General features: G+C 47.4%; 7 protein-coding genes and 1 non-coding gene across 8 annotated transcripts; 6 read left to right on the top strand and 2 right to left on the bottom strand.

Annotated features, from left to right (window-relative positions):
- Positions 1–1,306: 1,306 nt before the first annotated feature.
- On the top strand, positions 1,307–3,109 carry FMAN_11528 (uncharacterized protein; the record flags this gene model as incomplete). The annotated part of the gene is made up of 4 exons (XM_041834355.1): positions 1,307–1,534; positions 1,601–1,814; positions 1,869–2,932; positions 2,981–3,109. 4 exons carry the CDS (start codon positions 1,307–1,309, stop codon positions 3,107–3,109), a joined length of 1,635 nt encoding a protein of 544 aa, XP_041684627.1.
- A 146-nt stretch (positions 3,110–3,255) lies between these two features.
- Positions 3,256–4,219, bottom strand: FMAN_11527 (uncharacterized protein; the record flags this gene model as incomplete). Its single annotated transcript, XM_041834354.1, has 2 exons — positions 3,256–3,673; positions 3,720–4,219. The coding sequence occupies 2 exons, from the start codon at positions 4,217–4,219 to the stop codon at positions 3,256–3,258; spliced, it is 918 nt and encodes a 305-aa protein (XP_041684626.1).
- A 527-nt stretch (positions 4,220–4,746) lies between these two features.
- Positions 4,747–4,845, top strand: tRNA. Its single transcript has 2 exons — positions 4,747–4,782; positions 4,810–4,845. It is a non-coding gene; the product is annotated as a tRNA-Ala (tRNA).
- A 707-nt stretch (positions 4,846–5,552) lies between these two features.
- Positions 5,553–6,399, top strand: FMAN_11526 (uncharacterized protein; the record flags this gene model as incomplete). Its single annotated transcript, XM_041834353.1, has 2 exons — positions 5,553–5,984; positions 6,037–6,399. 2 exons carry the CDS (start codon positions 5,553–5,555, stop codon positions 6,397–6,399), a joined length of 795 nt encoding a protein of 264 aa, XP_041684625.1.
- Positions 6,400–7,680: 1,281 nt separating this feature from the next.
- On the top strand, positions 7,681–8,953 carry FMAN_11525 (uncharacterized protein; the record flags this gene model as incomplete). The annotated part of the gene is made up of 2 exons (XM_041834351.1): positions 7,681–7,857; positions 7,907–8,953. 2 exons carry the CDS (start codon positions 7,681–7,683, stop codon positions 8,951–8,953), a joined length of 1,224 nt encoding a protein of 407 aa, XP_041684624.1.
- Positions 8,954–9,359: 406 nt separating this feature from the next.
- FMAN_11524 (uncharacterized protein) lies at positions 9,360–10,733 on the top strand (the record flags this gene model as incomplete). The annotated part of the gene is made up of 1 exon (XM_041834350.1): positions 9,360–10,733. One exon carries the CDS (start codon positions 9,360–9,362, stop codon positions 10,731–10,733), a length of 1,374 nt encoding a protein of 457 aa, XP_041684623.1.
- Positions 10,734–12,197: 1,464 nt separating this feature from the next.
- FMAN_16158 (uncharacterized protein) lies at positions 12,198–12,884 on the top strand (the record flags this gene model as incomplete). The annotated part of the gene is made up of 1 exon (XM_041834349.1): positions 12,198–12,884. The coding sequence occupies one exon, from the start codon at positions 12,198–12,200 to the stop codon at positions 12,882–12,884; it is 687 nt and encodes a 228-aa protein (XP_041684622.1).
- A 406-nt stretch (positions 12,885–13,290) lies between these two features.
- On the bottom strand, positions 13,291–14,596 carry FMAN_11523 (uncharacterized protein; the record flags this gene model as incomplete). The annotated part of the gene is made up of 3 exons (XM_041834348.1): positions 13,291–14,143; positions 14,201–14,240; positions 14,299–14,596. 3 exons carry the CDS (start codon positions 14,594–14,596, stop codon positions 13,291–13,293), a joined length of 1,191 nt encoding a protein of 396 aa, XP_041684621.1.
- Between the last annotated feature and the right edge of the window lie 410 nt (positions 14,597–15,006).

Below are 15,006 nucleotides of genomic sequence, written 5' to 3'. Positions count from 1 at the left end.
GTAAGGAATATATGTTCTTTTGATCTCATGATAGCACCTACATATACTAAATCACTCTCAACAGGAGTTGCAATGCTTAACCTTCACTTTGATGATAAGAGAATATGTCCATATCAGTCGTGCTTCAACATTTATTGCATAGTCAAATTGGCCGGCGACGGTATAAGCTTGTGCGATAACTTAGGCTCAGAGTGTAGTCATCAATGTAATTACAATCGCTTTCTCTTGCACCTGTTGGTTGTCTTATCCGAGAAGCTGCAGGCCATCATCGGAGAGGTTCTCCAGGCGCAGCTGCTGACAAATGATGGGGAGGTCCTCGGACGATATTGACGAACAATTGGTAAAATATGGGACTCGGGCTCTTGTGGCCGGTTATTGAATGGGAACAGTTCCTGCAATCGTTGTGCTGAGCGGGGAGGATGTACTGATACGTGGGGGTCATCGGAGCTCATCCGGGCGATCAATCTAGCATATGTTGAAGCTCAATCGCGATTCAACGGCTAAAGAAAAGATATAAAAGAGAAGACCATTAATAAAATGGGATTAGCTCAAACAAAAACTCACAGGTCCTCATCCTAGTGTATACCCTCTGACTACCTAAACCCAGTTACGTTCTCGTGTCCCCATCACCATCACCAACCCCACGCCCAGTGGTCATGCTGAACAGGAAAATTGACCGGGATGTGCGGCGGCTGAAAAGCTGGGGTTACGCCGATATCAAGACGAACCTATCATAGCAGACCCAATGTGATATCCTTCTGAATCTTGTAATCTGTAGGTATTTCCTCGTGTGGAAGGTCATCTCGATAAACTTGGATACTTTCAGTGGCTTTAACGGGTCGGGGAGTCCGGCCTTGAAAGGCAGTGTTTGGTGTGACGGATCAACCGATCTGCACTGGAAGATCAACACAACCACGAATCTCGGGATCCGGGGAATTATGGAGGTAGTAAGTGCTCTCTTACTCTTGCTTTAAAATATTCATATAGTCAGTCTTGATCATTCTATCGCTTCAAGATCAGAACCAAATCATGCAATGCTTACTCACATCAAATCGATGACTCCAACAAGTGACGCCATAAAATAAGCACCATCACGACAACCCCTGTCACAAGAACCGTAGATCACCGAGGGTGGCACGCGAGCCCCCCGCGCACCCACCGAGACAAGAGTGGATTAGCACCCAAATTGCACCATCAAACCCCGCGACTTCGCAACCCCCGGGGAGTTCTTTTGTCCTGTTTTTATTCCTTCTCGATATCAAGCCACTGACGATCACCTAACCCTTTCGTATAATATAACATAACGATGCCGCCAGCTGAAAATTCAGAGGCTGGTCGTCTCTTGAAATCTCAACCCCGCGATTCTGCCTATTACACCATGGCTGATAAGGAAGAAGAGCGCAAAGCTTACGGGGCGATTAATAATGATGGGAGGAGGAACAGTCTTGTCGACGCTGCTGATGACGAAGCAATTATTCCCAAGGGAGCTCTGGATCCTGTTTACGAGGCGAAAGCTCGTATTCTCAACCGTGCTGTAAGTTTTGTTTTGTTTTCTTCACTCATGTTATTGATCGGGTGGGCGTTAACGTTGTCATGTCAGATTCAAGATCTCGGCATGGGGCGGTATCAGTGGGAGCTTTTCGTCGTCATAGGCTTTGGCTGGGCTAGCGATAATCTCTGGCCAATCGTCACGTCGCTGATTCTTACACCTGTCGCCAATGAGTTCAGTGTAAACAATCCGCCATATCTCACTCTGGCGCAGAACATTGGTCTTCTTGGAGGTGCAATTTTTTGGGGATTCGGCTGTGATATTTGTAAGTCGTCCCTCCCGCCAGTTCCCTTATTAGACTGATCATTAATTCTGCCAGTTGGGCGAAAATGGGCATTCAACATCACTCTCGGTCTCACGGCAATTTGGGGCCTCATTTCAGCCAGCGCCCCCAATTTCGCAGCCATCGGCATCTTCGACGCATTGTGGTCTTTTGGTGTTGGTGGAAATTTACCAGTTGACTCGGCCATTTTTCTCGAGTTTCTACCGGCATCGCATCAATACCTCCTCACAATTCTCTCCATTGACTGGGCCATTGCACAAGTCATCGGTACACTCATCGCATGGCCACTTTTGGGTAACTATACATGCGAACAAGATACAGTCTGTCGACGAAAGGATAACATGGGATGGCGATACTTTACCATTACTGTTGGTGGACTAACACTTCTTATGTTTCTTGTGCGCTTTGTTCTGTTCAAGATCTACGAGTCACCCAAGTATCTCATGAGCAAGGGTCGCGATGAAGAGGCTGTTAGGGTTGTGCACACCGTGGCCAAGAAGAATGGAAAGACGTCAACGCTCAGTCTCGAGGATCTGAAAGCTTGTGAACCCGAAGGTTACGTTGCACAGACAGATACCAGCGCCGCGTTGAAGCGATATCTGGAGAAGGTCGACCTGTCGCATGTCAAGGCGCTCTTCGTCACGAGAAAGCTCGGACTCAGTACAGGATTGATCATGGCAGTTTGGGCACTCATCGGTCTTGGATACCCCCTCTATAACGCTTTCATTCCGTATATCCAGGCGACTAAGGGTGCTGACTTTGGCGATGGAAGCACGTACCTCACATACCGAAACAGTCTCATTATTGCTGTTCTTGGTGTACCAGGTGCACTTCTGGGAGGATGGCTCGTTGAGTTACCACGACTGGGACGAAAGGGCACGTTGTCACTCAGTACCATACTCACCGGCGTGTTTCTCTACTGCTCCACGACTGCTACGACAAGCGATGCTTTACTTGGATGGCAATGCGCTTTCAACTTCTTCAGCAACATCATGTACGCGGTTTTGTACTCCTTCACGCCAGAGCTGTTCCCCACGCCTCATCGTGGAACAGGAAATGCGCTGTGTGCTTCTTGTAACAGAATCTTTGGCATCATGGCAGTAAGTTCGCCCTCGAGTCCTGTTACAGTCTAATACTGACTTCCGCAGCCTATTATTGCCATTTTTGCAAATTTGAAAACATCTGCTCCTGTATATACCAGTGGCGCATTATTCATAGCAGCTGGACTCTTGGTATTGATGATGCCTTTTGAGTCTAGAGGCAAAGCTGCGTTATGAGCAGTAAGGTGATGCTGAATAGATAATGATGGTATGAATAGCAAAATATGAAGCGAAGCACTCTTTCAGGGTTATTGGGATAGCAATTTCGTGCACCAGTTGCACAGATTAATGATGACAGACTGATGTCAGTCATGTTTCACTCTTTACTTCTTCTCGTCTCGTTTCTTAACTAGATCCGTCTCGAAGGATAATCCAGCCTTCTTTCTAAGTATTCCATACATGGAAGAAGAATCAAGGGGCCTTTGCTCATCTTCGGAGAACTGTTTTGCATCCTTCAGATGTTTGATTGCAACTTCAGCGACCTCCAATCTCGCTCCAGATTGTTCCGCAAGGGAGATTCCGTGGCCAACATCCTTAATTGCTAAATTCAAGTCCGACCAAGGCCGGTCGTCTCTCGCTGGCATGTAAGCACCGGTAGTAAGTCGTTGAGACATGGAAAGTGCCAGAGGCCCGTATTGTTGCTCAACCAGGGCCTCGAGATTCTTGCTTCCGAGACCAGACTTTTCTGCCAGGACATGTGCTTCTGCCACGACTTCCATCATGCCAGCGGTAATGAAGTTTCTGTCTTGTCATTAGCTATGCTTAGATATCAGACGAGAGCCCCTACCCTGCTGTTTTCATCTTACTCGACAGTCTCACATCTTCTCCAACTCGAATTACACCTCTTCCCATGACTCCCTCCAAGTAGGGATTAATCTTTTCCACGGCATCGTCGGGTCCAGCAACTATCCATAGAAGCTTTCCCTGCGCCGCAACAGGGCTTGCACCAAAGACGGGCGAGGCGATGAATTTGGCGCCCTTCTCATTTAAACGGGCCTGGGCATTGGCCGAAGAGTCCGGATGGACGGTTGACGTATCTGCAATCACTTTTCCAGCGAGCTGTTCAGGGCCCTCTGAGTCAATAATTGAATCGAGGGTTGACTCAAGAGCCGAATCGTCGCTGAGAGATAGGAAGATGATGTCGCAACTTGTCACGAGATCTTTGGCTGAAGAAGCAGGTTGAGCGGCAAGGCTCTTGAGAGAATCTCCGCGAGAGATAGTTCGGTTATAGTAAAGAAGATTGGGGGCGCCTGTTGAGTTTAAGTGTTTCTGGAGGTTTGTTGCCATGGCGAGTCCCATTGACCCCAGGCCTATCTGATTGTCAGCTTTCTGTTGGGGCTGGTGAGTGATAAATGTAGCTACCGATCCAGCCAATCCGTGGAGATGTCATGTCGAATTTGAATCAGATTTCAGATGCAGACATGTACCGAAGATCTCTTGAAGGGGTGACTTTCACCTATTGATTATGGTATTTATAAATAAGCATTCGTGATGACTCAAACTCGACTTTCGGGTCCTAAACCCCGCAGTCTCGGACCTTGTCCCGAATTCTTTCAACCGCTCTCTATTGCCGATAGTTCTATTAGCGTTTATTTCTATAATTTAATATATTTCTTTTATAATAGTTATTTTCTGGGTTACTTGTAAAAGTATTTTCTGGTACTGTTACTACTGTTAAAGCTAGTAGTTCTAGTGTTAAAGTCTCGTTCTTTATGCAGTCAGTCTACCCTATTGCAGATTGGTAAGGAATCAAATCCCTGTGTATATCTATTCTATTTTGGCTGGCCACGATTAACCAATCATAAAGCAATTCCGGGCGAATGGTTTAGTGGTATAATACTCCCTTAGCATGTTCTCCCCTCTGGAAGATACACCTCTGGGAGTGGTCCAGGGTTCGATTCCCTGTTCGTCCAACGTCGGTGGTTAGACTCCACTATTATCACACTTTTTTGTATGTATCTTTTGAGAACTGTCCTTTTGAAGAGCGAAGTTATATAAAGTTAAAGCTATATTATTAAGACAAGAAAAGTGTTGGCTATATAGGCGGCAAAATACTGTTTTCTAAACCAGCTTCTTGCGCTTTATTAATCCTATTTAACTATTAACTTTAACTATTTATTAATGCTTTACGAATATAACTTCCTTCAGCCTAATTCTCTTTTACATCTTTCCATAATAGCTATTGCACTTTTCACTAGTAAAAACTAAATACCAAGTAGCAAGCCTGTGTTTAAGAAGCGTGATGTAATAGCGGAACGTGATAGCGATTATTGTCAAGACCCTCTGCCTATACACAAACCCCCACATGGAGACTTACCTTTATCGAGGCTATATGCATATTAGAAATGAAGTGAATTGCGACTTTTTGGTACGTTGACTAGATATGTCTTGAACTTCATGAGCTTTAAGTATTAATCAATTGTGGTTAGGGAATCAAGTACATGACTTGCTAGTAACTTGGCCCCCTAATCTTAAACCTGAAATCTGACATAAGCTCGGGCATGGAATCCTTCGATAATAAGTCCTACCATCAACTGGACTTTTTCTTTACCCCTCATAGACTTGGATGAAATCTCATTACGACCATTTGAACTTCCTTAAACTTCCTATCGCCTCGAATATGACTACTGTTCTTGCAGCCGCAAGACCCGCCCTGGTAATCGTACCTGGCAACTTTAGTTTACCTCGCTTCTGGAGCGCCATCCAGCGGTCGGTTGAAGACAAGGGCTACCCTGTCGAAATTGTTCCTCTCCAGTCTTCCCGTGAAGAAAAGATTGATCCTGCGCCAGGTCTGGCTGATGATGTAAAAGTGGCCCAGTCAGTTCTGAACAAACAAATTGACCAAGGAAAAGATGTTGTCATGCTTATGCATTCATATGGCGGGATGGTAGGAACTGAAGCGACTCGCGGCTTGAGTCGCAAAGAGCGCGAAAAGGCTGGTCTTAGAGGTGGGATAACTGGCATGGTCTTTCTGGCTGCGATCTTTGCACCCCCTGGCAAAAGTACTCGGGGGTTATATGAAGCCAACCCAGGGCGCTATCCCCGCCGCGAGGTGCGTGAGACTTTAATATGTGATTCTGTCTGGACTAATTGTAACTGCGAAGGGCGACTACCTTGTATGCGATGAAGAAACAGCCATGTGCTTCTATAGCGATCTCACAAAGGAGGAAGGCTTGCCACTAGCTCAGGATGCTTCCAAGATTTATCAGGCAGTTAGGGTCTTCGGCGATGAGCAGACATACGATGGCTTCCACGAATTTATTCCATCCAGCTATATCGTTACTAAGAAGGATGTGCTCGTTCCAGAATCAGCTCAGAGGCAGTTCATCTCACGACTGGAAGAGAACGGAGGCCGATATGTTCCTGTTTTTGAGCTTGATACGGCTCACTCACCTCATCAAACGGATCCCCAGCTACTGATGAGGACCTTGGGTAAGATATTAGAGAAGGAGCATGGGAAAGAGTGAAGAGTGAAGACTGGGGAGGATTAGCTTAGTCTGATAGCTAATCTCTCTGTCACACAACAGATGTTAGTCAGGGGCCTGGTTTTAGAAAATCTTCAGTCTGGCCGTAGCAGAGTGAGACAAATGACAAACCATGGCAAGCTGGCAGCATTTCAAGAGTTGGCAGAGAACCCAGCTGCATATCGGAGCCGTCTCTAGTTCGTGTGACTGCTGAACCAACGGAATAGCTGCAGATAGTCCAGAATCTTCAGCTTCCCGATTTTCCCCATCAGTTCAAGTATTCTAATTTATTGCCAGCCACATTTCTCAAGTCACTTATAAGACAATTGGGAGCCGTGCTGACCCCTGGCCCAAGGGTCGATCATGTCTCAGCGCCACTCCCTTGCGTCTCTCCTGTTGATCGAGAATCATCACGCTATTCAATTCGGAAGTCGGCAGTCAGGAGGCCTAAATCACAAGATAAACTGACATTATGCAGAAGAAAGCCCAGGAATATGCTTGAACATCAATTGTGTACTTGTATCGTAATGCATTACTGGTGAAGACTCAACAAGATGGTGAAGAGGCAGGCTGTTGGCAATCTAGCAAGGAAGGGCGCCAGAACATTGAGAACCAGGCAATTATAACAAGTCAATCAATTCCATAACAAGATTCACCATAGAATATTGAGCTATGAATCCCCTCATGGCACTGCAGGGGTCAATCGATTCGATCCCTGGACCCATCTCATAGTGAGACATTGAGCTCGTCTAGTCCTTCATCCATTCCTGCCAACCCATCTCGCCTCCCTCAAACACGCTGTCATTCAAATCGATACACCAAAATTCCAGCGCGTAAAGTTTTCTCTTTGTTTAGCGCGTTTCAACACTTTTACTCAGCACCTTGCCAACCACGCTCGTGAGCGAGACCCTGACGATGCGACTCTCCCTGCTTCACTAGTGCTTTTCTGCCACAGCAAAGCGCTGAAAAGCTGAACAACTGGTATGTATCACTGCCGACAAAGCGTTTTAATGGTTATGGCATTATTGAATACCGTAACTCTGGACTTCCCAGCCACACGGGTTGACGTGTGAATAATGCAGTATCGATACGAAGATGCGCAACCTCTTTGTTATAGCGTTCCAGGCAGAATGAGTGGAGTACAGCGCCATGTATATCAAGCAGGCTGCTTCTCTCGATTGAAGACTCATCATCACTGCCAACAAGACAGAAACGAAGACATCTTTCGTCTATCTCGGCAACAAAAGTCTTCTGTATTTATTTATCACACAATTCGACTCCAAGATGAGAACATCACTGGCTCTTCTGGCTCTGGCAGCCACAGCCTTTGCCATTCCCCAAGCAGTCACAGAAGACATTGCCCCCAAGGGTAAAGCCCCCAAGGGTTGCACCACCTCATATGATGGCCAATTCGAAGTCACAATCTTCAAGCCAGGAAACGAGAAGCGCGATGTCACCGAGGTAAGCAAGAACATACTCCCATGCTTGGCCCTTGACTAACCAACAACAGCGATCATGCAATGGTGAAGGCGTCCTAGTCTTGAACCTCAAAGATGGCGTTCTCAAGGACGCTCAAGGACGAACTGGTTACATCTCCGAAAGCTACCAATTCCAATTCGACAAGCCCGTTCAAGCTGGCGCAATCTACACATCCGGTTTCTCCGTCTGTTCCAACGGTACCCTCGCATTCGGTTCCTCCGCAATTTTCTGGCAATGCCAGTCCGGTGACTTCTACAACCTCTACGACCGCAACTGGGCTGAGCAATGTGAGCCTGTTGAGTTCGGCGTCATGCCCTGTGGCAAGAGTAAGAATGCTAAGTCCGCCCCCAAGAAGAGAATCGTGGGAAGTAGTGTTGTCGCTACCACCGTTGTAACTGTCGTTTCCGATGGCACAACGAGGGAGGTTCCTACCACGATTGCTGTTCCTATGTGCCAGATTGGTGACGGACAGGTTCAGGTTCGCACGACGCCGTGTGACGACATGGAGATTCCTATCATTACTGCTCCTCCTGTCAGTCAAGTCTCGGATGGCAAGCTTCAGGTTCCCACAACGGCCCCTCCCGCGCCCCCCGCAGTTCAGAAGCCTGCTAAGCCGGCCGATGACACGCCTGCTGAGGGAACCGGAGACGATGCTGGGGATAAGCCCAAGCCTGCTGAAGAGTCGAAGCCCGGTGCTTCTCCTGCTGGGAACGCTGCGCCTGACAACACAGGTGCGGCGCAGGCTGACAAGCCCGCTGGAGATGAGCCTTCTGCAACAGGCGCCGGACGCAAGTCGAAGGCTACTAAGACCGACGATGAAGTGCTGGTCACTGACTCTGGTGTCCCCTCCGACACTGAGACTGAGGAGTCTGGTTCTTCTCGAAGCACACGCGCCGTCAAGCCTTTCAAGCCTCAGACGACCGAGAGTGATGACTCTGAGGAGACTGGAAGTAGCTCCAGTACCAGCTCAGACGACGCTGCGTCCACCGGTGCTGCTCAGTCTGATGCCTTCAAGATTGCCGCAAGTTTGGGCATGGTGCTTGTATCGGGCCTGCTTGGATCTCTGTTGATTCTGTAAATGATGATGGGACTGCGATGGTTGATTGAGGTTATGATTGTAAATGTTTTCTCGCATAAATGTGGTGTTCTGGTTTTCTCATGTCGGAGGGATTGGGTATGTGGATTTAGGTATTTCTTTACAAGCAGTCAATGACAAAATAGACATGGAATCATAAAACTAAAGGTCTTCAAACGTCGATGTTCAATTGCTTCTGGTTTGTTGCTGCAAGCCAAGTCAGTGAAGATGATTCCTCATCATTACCCCACTGTAAAGGATGTGGGTGGATCTGTTTTAGCACCACCATTAGTGTCTGTCATCGGCATTCACAGCGCTCTCAAGCTTTGTGAGGGGTCTTTCAAACTTCTTTGATACACAATCCTTTCTAATTCACAAAATTTACACAAAGGTTTGTGTACGTGAAACAATGGACGACTCATTCATAGGTAATCTCAAAGAGAGTGTCCATCGACTGACGCCGACATCGATCGCCATCTTAGTAGCAGTCCTAGTGTGCAGTCTCATCGCCATCTCGCTTCAAAATGGCTCTTCAACACCAAAAGAGCTTCGCAATCTTCGACAAGAAGGCGTGTCGTCAAGTAACATGAACGACCAAAATGATACCAAATATGACCTTCCTGAGAACAGCGAAAACAGTGGCCCAATACGTGTCAAAGCAATCTTTGTGCATCCCATCAAATCATGCGCACCGGTAGAATTGAACCGAGCGCAGCTCATCAAGAGTGGCTTTGTCTGGGACCGATGCTTTGCTCTGGCGACAGAAGTCAATCGGGCAGAATCAGAAGGAGGTCCAATATGGCGATTTATCAGCCAGCGGACCAAACCGCTCATGTCGCAGATAAAGACCGAATTATGGCTGAGACCTGAAGGCCACAATGCGAGATCGTCATTCGATTCAGTGGGATGTCTCGTCTTCAAGTTCCCAGACCCAGATCCTTTGAGTTTGCTTGACCAGCTCAAAGCGCTGCTTTTTTCTCACCAAAAGGAAATTTCTGCTTTTGTACCACTGTCTCCAAATGAGAATTATCTCAAGAATTATGGAATCACCATGAAGAAATTTGCGATTCATTCACGAGAAGCAGAAGGCTTGGATCTGGGACATGCACCATCAATTGCATCTGCACTTCCCAAACTCAAGCGCTTCCTCAACATCCCCGATCATCAAAATCTCACGCTTTTACACTGTACACCAAGCACTCTCGTGCCAACAGAGAAAAACCTCGCACCGTTGGAACACATCGGCAGACCGGCTGTTCATGGTTACACAGACCAACAGCCCGTCAACGTGAACAGTCTCGCCTCCGTCCACGCCGTTTCAGCCCTTCTCCCCAAAGAAAACCAGCCTCTCAATGCGCTCCGCTTCCGCGCCAACATTTGGATCACGGGCGCTCCGGCGTTTGATGAAGAAACATGGAAACGATATCGCGTTGTGCCAAAACAACAAGATGCAGCCTCCCCTTCACTCTCTGTCGTTTGCCGAACATCGCGCTGCACGTTGCCGAACGTGAATCCTCTCACTGGCAAATTTGACACCGACAATCCGCATGGTGACAGAACGAGAGGGAATGCGCAGCCTAGCTCGACGCTTGTCAAGCATCGAACGGTTGAGGATGGAAACCCAAGGGCTCTCGGGTACCTTGGCATGCACTGTGTGCCGGAGAATGCAGGCTTGCAGCAGGCCACGGATAGTGTTCAAAGTTTGTACGTTCAAGTCGGTGACGAGATTGAGGTTCTTGAGCGTGGAGTCCATTTGTACGGATCGACTGCGAATGAGTACTAGCACAATGTCTCACCTCGTGCATTTACCACGAGCCCGGCTAGAGGAGGAAAGAAAACTCAGGACCTTGATCCTCAGTGACAAAAAGGCTTAGGCAATTTTACATAAATTTAGCCTAAGTTTAGGATACCTTTTGCTAAGTTTATTTCAACACCCTATATCAAGGTCTGATGTTTTCTTGCTCCCTGAGGCCCGGAAATCTCAAAACAGAAACTCCCTCCCCTACACCAAAACTCTCCGTTGCAAGGTCAGCACCTCTCCCATCGGCATCCTTGTCTAGCGCAGACGATCAATTTTACAAAAAGCCACACTTGATGCCAAGCCAACGCCTGTGTTACCATGTAAGCGGTAAAGATGTGTTGATAGGCTATCTCACTCTTGGTGATTGGATAACGGGTGCCGTGCGGGGATGTATGGCGTTTTGTTTGAGTCTGGTTGTTGGGTCATGGCCGAATTCGCACGCTATGGATCTTTATTATTAAACTCTTGAAGAGAGTTGATCCCGGAATTATCGAAGTCGTAACTGAAGAATTCAATGTAGACAAGGAATTGTAGGAAATTACGAGTGCTCCAACTTCATACAGGTTCCTACTGAGACCTGCAGGACAGCTCCTCAGATATATTACCACAGTGTGCAGATCCCCTTGTAACATACCTGTCTTGCCTGTGGCTTGCTAGTCTCCTCACATTTATTTTCTTTGTTTGCCCTCCTGCATTTCTCTCCTCTTCTTTCTCTCTTGTTTCCCAATCCTTTGTCTCTCTCATCCCAAGCCCTGAACCGTCCTAACCATGACTGAGCTGGAGCCAACAGCGTTATGGCTTCCAGACGAGATCCTCTTCAATATCTTGTCCATGCTGCACGATAGTGACAATATTGATGCAATCTCTACCAAAGAAGCAAACATAACCCTCTTCAATGCGTGCTTGGCATCAAGGCGACTCGAAAGCCTTGCTCAGAGAGTCCTGTATCACCGTATAGACGCACGCTCCTCAAAGTGTCTTCTAACGCTAGGCCAAAATCCTCATCTGTGTCGTCTGGTTCGAGAGCTATATTGCCCTTATGAGACGGAAGTGGTCAATGCCTTGCTACACCCACACTTTCGAAACTATATATGGCTCCCATCTTCATGGACTGTCCGTTTTCCGGGTTGGCTCGAAACTGAACATGGCCGACAGGAATACTACGACCAGGCAACAACCTTCTGGATGCAGAGACTACCCAACCTCAATAGACTCACTATCAGTCTGAACTACGGCATGAAAACTTTGGCGAAAATAGTCCATAAGTGTTTGAACGGGCAGCCAAGGCGATTCCAACGGTTGACGAGAATCGACTGAAAGCTTAGTCCAAGCGGTCTACCAACATGCATCCAGTCGAGCTTGATTCTATTCCAGCTGCCGTTTCTAAAAACAGTGACCATCCATGGCATGCAATTCATTGCTAGAACCAATAGCGGGGACTTGGAAATGCCAAAGAATGCCTGCAAGCGACTTGAAAGGCTTGACGCCGACTTTTCATGGATCACACCAGGCAGCTTGCGAAATCTGCTGTCAGTCTGCGAGAGTCTTCGCTTCCTGGATATCAAGGTCGTAACAATGTTATCAACAACGTGTGACCCCTTCAAATACTTCTTCGGCGACTGGATTCAGCACTGCCATGCCTTGGAGAGTCTTGACATTCAGATCAAGGCATCTAGGCGGTGGACAGACGGGTTGGCTGGTGGTAGGGAGGTCCAGGAGCACACATGGGCTGCAAACAACATCGGATCACTCCAGAACTTGACCCGTCTCAAGAGATTCTCCTTGAGTGTGGAGCTTCGTCATTTGACGATGCCACCAGGACCCTCCGTTCCTACTCCCAGTCCGGCAAAGCTTGATTTTGAGCCTATGCTTCCGACCTCAATTGAGCAGTTTGAGATCAGGAAGATCGGCATTCCAAACTACAAGGATTTTGTCAGGAACATACGTGAACTGCTCCAGTCAAAGCGGCTGAAGAATTTGCATCATGTATCCATGGCAGCTAACTTGAAGCCACATCATCTCGTACAATCGGGCTGGGAGGTACAATTGCGTGGGTCCGGCCAGTCTAAAAAGGTCATTTATTTGCTGAACGAAGGCCGTAAGAAGAGAGTCCGATCATCATATCATGAGTAAGGGTTCCAAGTCTTGGTCGGAGTAGCTTTCGGGCTTGTCTCCCATTGTCATCGCGATAAAGTTTTAAGAGTGGTTGATGATGGGTTCATTCCATTCGATTGGAACTTTTCTCTTCCTCTTTGTGCCTAGATAATGGCTAGTTTTGTGGTCGAGGAGCGGAGCAAAGTTTTTGATATGGGCATGTAAAGGTTTCTTCTACACACGCTTCCTCGTTAGTGTCCTGACAGGCAAAGCGCCCTGTTCCCATCGAAGTATTAGAATGATGAATAAATCAGTCATGTTGATGATGTGGAAGTGATTAACCTGTCTTATCTTGGTGAAGGCGGCCCAAAAGTAGTTCCATGCTCGTGTATCCCTCGAGATTTCAGTGACAGCTTGGCCAAAGCTTCCCTGATACCCAAAGTCTTCAGTCAGAGTCATGTCCATGTTCGTGAGCCCACCTCGCCTGGCTCTGAATCCACTGCTTAACCTTATCACCTGAGTTCATCGAAAGCAATTCTGGATTGCCTGTCGCGCAAACTAGCGCAGTGAACAGGATGCATGCCCACTGAATGTTTATAACCTCTGCGAAGCATTTCGTGTCGTCTGTTGGCATGTTGATATGAATAAGGTGTCCTGAGAGCAGTGAATCCCCGGACTTGGTGAGATGTCGAAGTGCTTCTTGACAGGGAGTCGGCGGTGGACTACCTTGACTGTGAAACACATTGAGCTCTTCGATCCACTGCTGCCAGTCACTTCCTGGGCCGGTGCCATGGATGTCTATCTCTTGACCAAGACGCTTCTTGATTTGTGGCATGCATCGGAACTGCAAGGTGACTTTTGATTCGTTCTCATTAGAGTTCTCGGTGCGGATGTACTTGAATGCGCAGTAGCCCTTAGCCCACAGCTTGTGCAGCTCGGGATGTAGGCACATCATGTTCCATACTTTGTTAGTACCCCCCAGCTCCTGCGGATTGCAAACGTAACGAGCCGCACCGGAGAGATTGGTTCTGAATAAGCCACGAGCACGAACCTTGATGTCTCCAGTCGTGTTGTTATGCTCCTTAGTGTCGTTCCAGGTATATGGAATGATGTGGCTGACCATTGGATTTGCTGTGCCAAGCACAACACAGGTTTTGCCGTCGCGATCCAGGTACTTAGCTTCTTCTTCTCTGTCGCGGACATGATCATCGAGTTTGAGATTAGTCCCGACAACGGGCGTGTCCCAGGAAAAACTCACATCAGGACCCGAATCGCTATCAGATCCTGGAGTCTCAGACCTTGCTGGAACGTGGTCTTGGAGCTCCGGCGATGATCTTGATATCTGGGTTACTCACTGTCCATCTAGGCCGTTTTCTTTCCCCTGGTGGACTAGGTCTAAAACATGCATGTCAGTTCATTGTCCCAATCGCGAAAATCTTGGCGGTTTCCTTACAGTGCTTGCACAGTGGTGCAATTCCATCGAGAACTCGTTTCATATAATATGCCAAGGTGGGATAGTAGGTAACGCCGTTGTGTTCGAAACGGTGCACTGAGAACACCTGGCCAGGCTCAAAATGCTCGATAGATGCCGTCAAAATAGTTGAAACATCTTCTGCGCGAAGACGAAATCCGAACACGTCTCGCTTGATATAGCTCTCGAGCCGGACTGCTATTTCGTGTCGTTTGTCCAGCTCATCGACGCACAGAAGATGACCTGGTGCCGTAAAAGCGCCATGAGGTGATAGCTCCATGGCCGAATCAGCAAAGTTTGCCTACAAAATCTGGGGATCATGGAATTGCTGAACAGAGTTGAAATACAAAGAAGCGCGGACTTGGCAAGATGTGTTCTCATACATAGGTAGTCGGACGCCACTGCGCCGTGGCTAAATTTATGTAATAAATAACCCTTCCACAAAACAGTAAAAGACTATTTCATGTTAGCTTCAATGCATCGCAAACAGTCTTCTATGTATAATGAAAACTAGAGTAATCGTTTCAACTGTATAGGTATCCTATTAGTATTCTCTTCTTGAGTTTGTAAGTTAGCCTGGAAAGGTATAATTAAGCATCTACCAAGTCTAACGTAATTTAAACATATATCCCTCATCAGAACCTACATAACTCAACTTCCAAGTATTCCATACAATTGTGATATTGTCAA

The sequence above is a fragment of the Fusarium mangiferae genome (assembly GCF_900044065.1).
Source record: "Fusarium mangiferae strain MRC7560 genome assembly, contig: FMAN_scaffold008, whole genome shotgun sequence".
Lineage (NCBI taxonomy): Eukaryota > Fungi > Ascomycota > Sordariomycetes > Hypocreales > Nectriaceae > Fusarium > Fusarium mangiferae.
The sequence above is the reverse complement of the archived record's forward strand: the minus strand, read 5'-3'. Positions and strand labels throughout refer to the sequence as shown.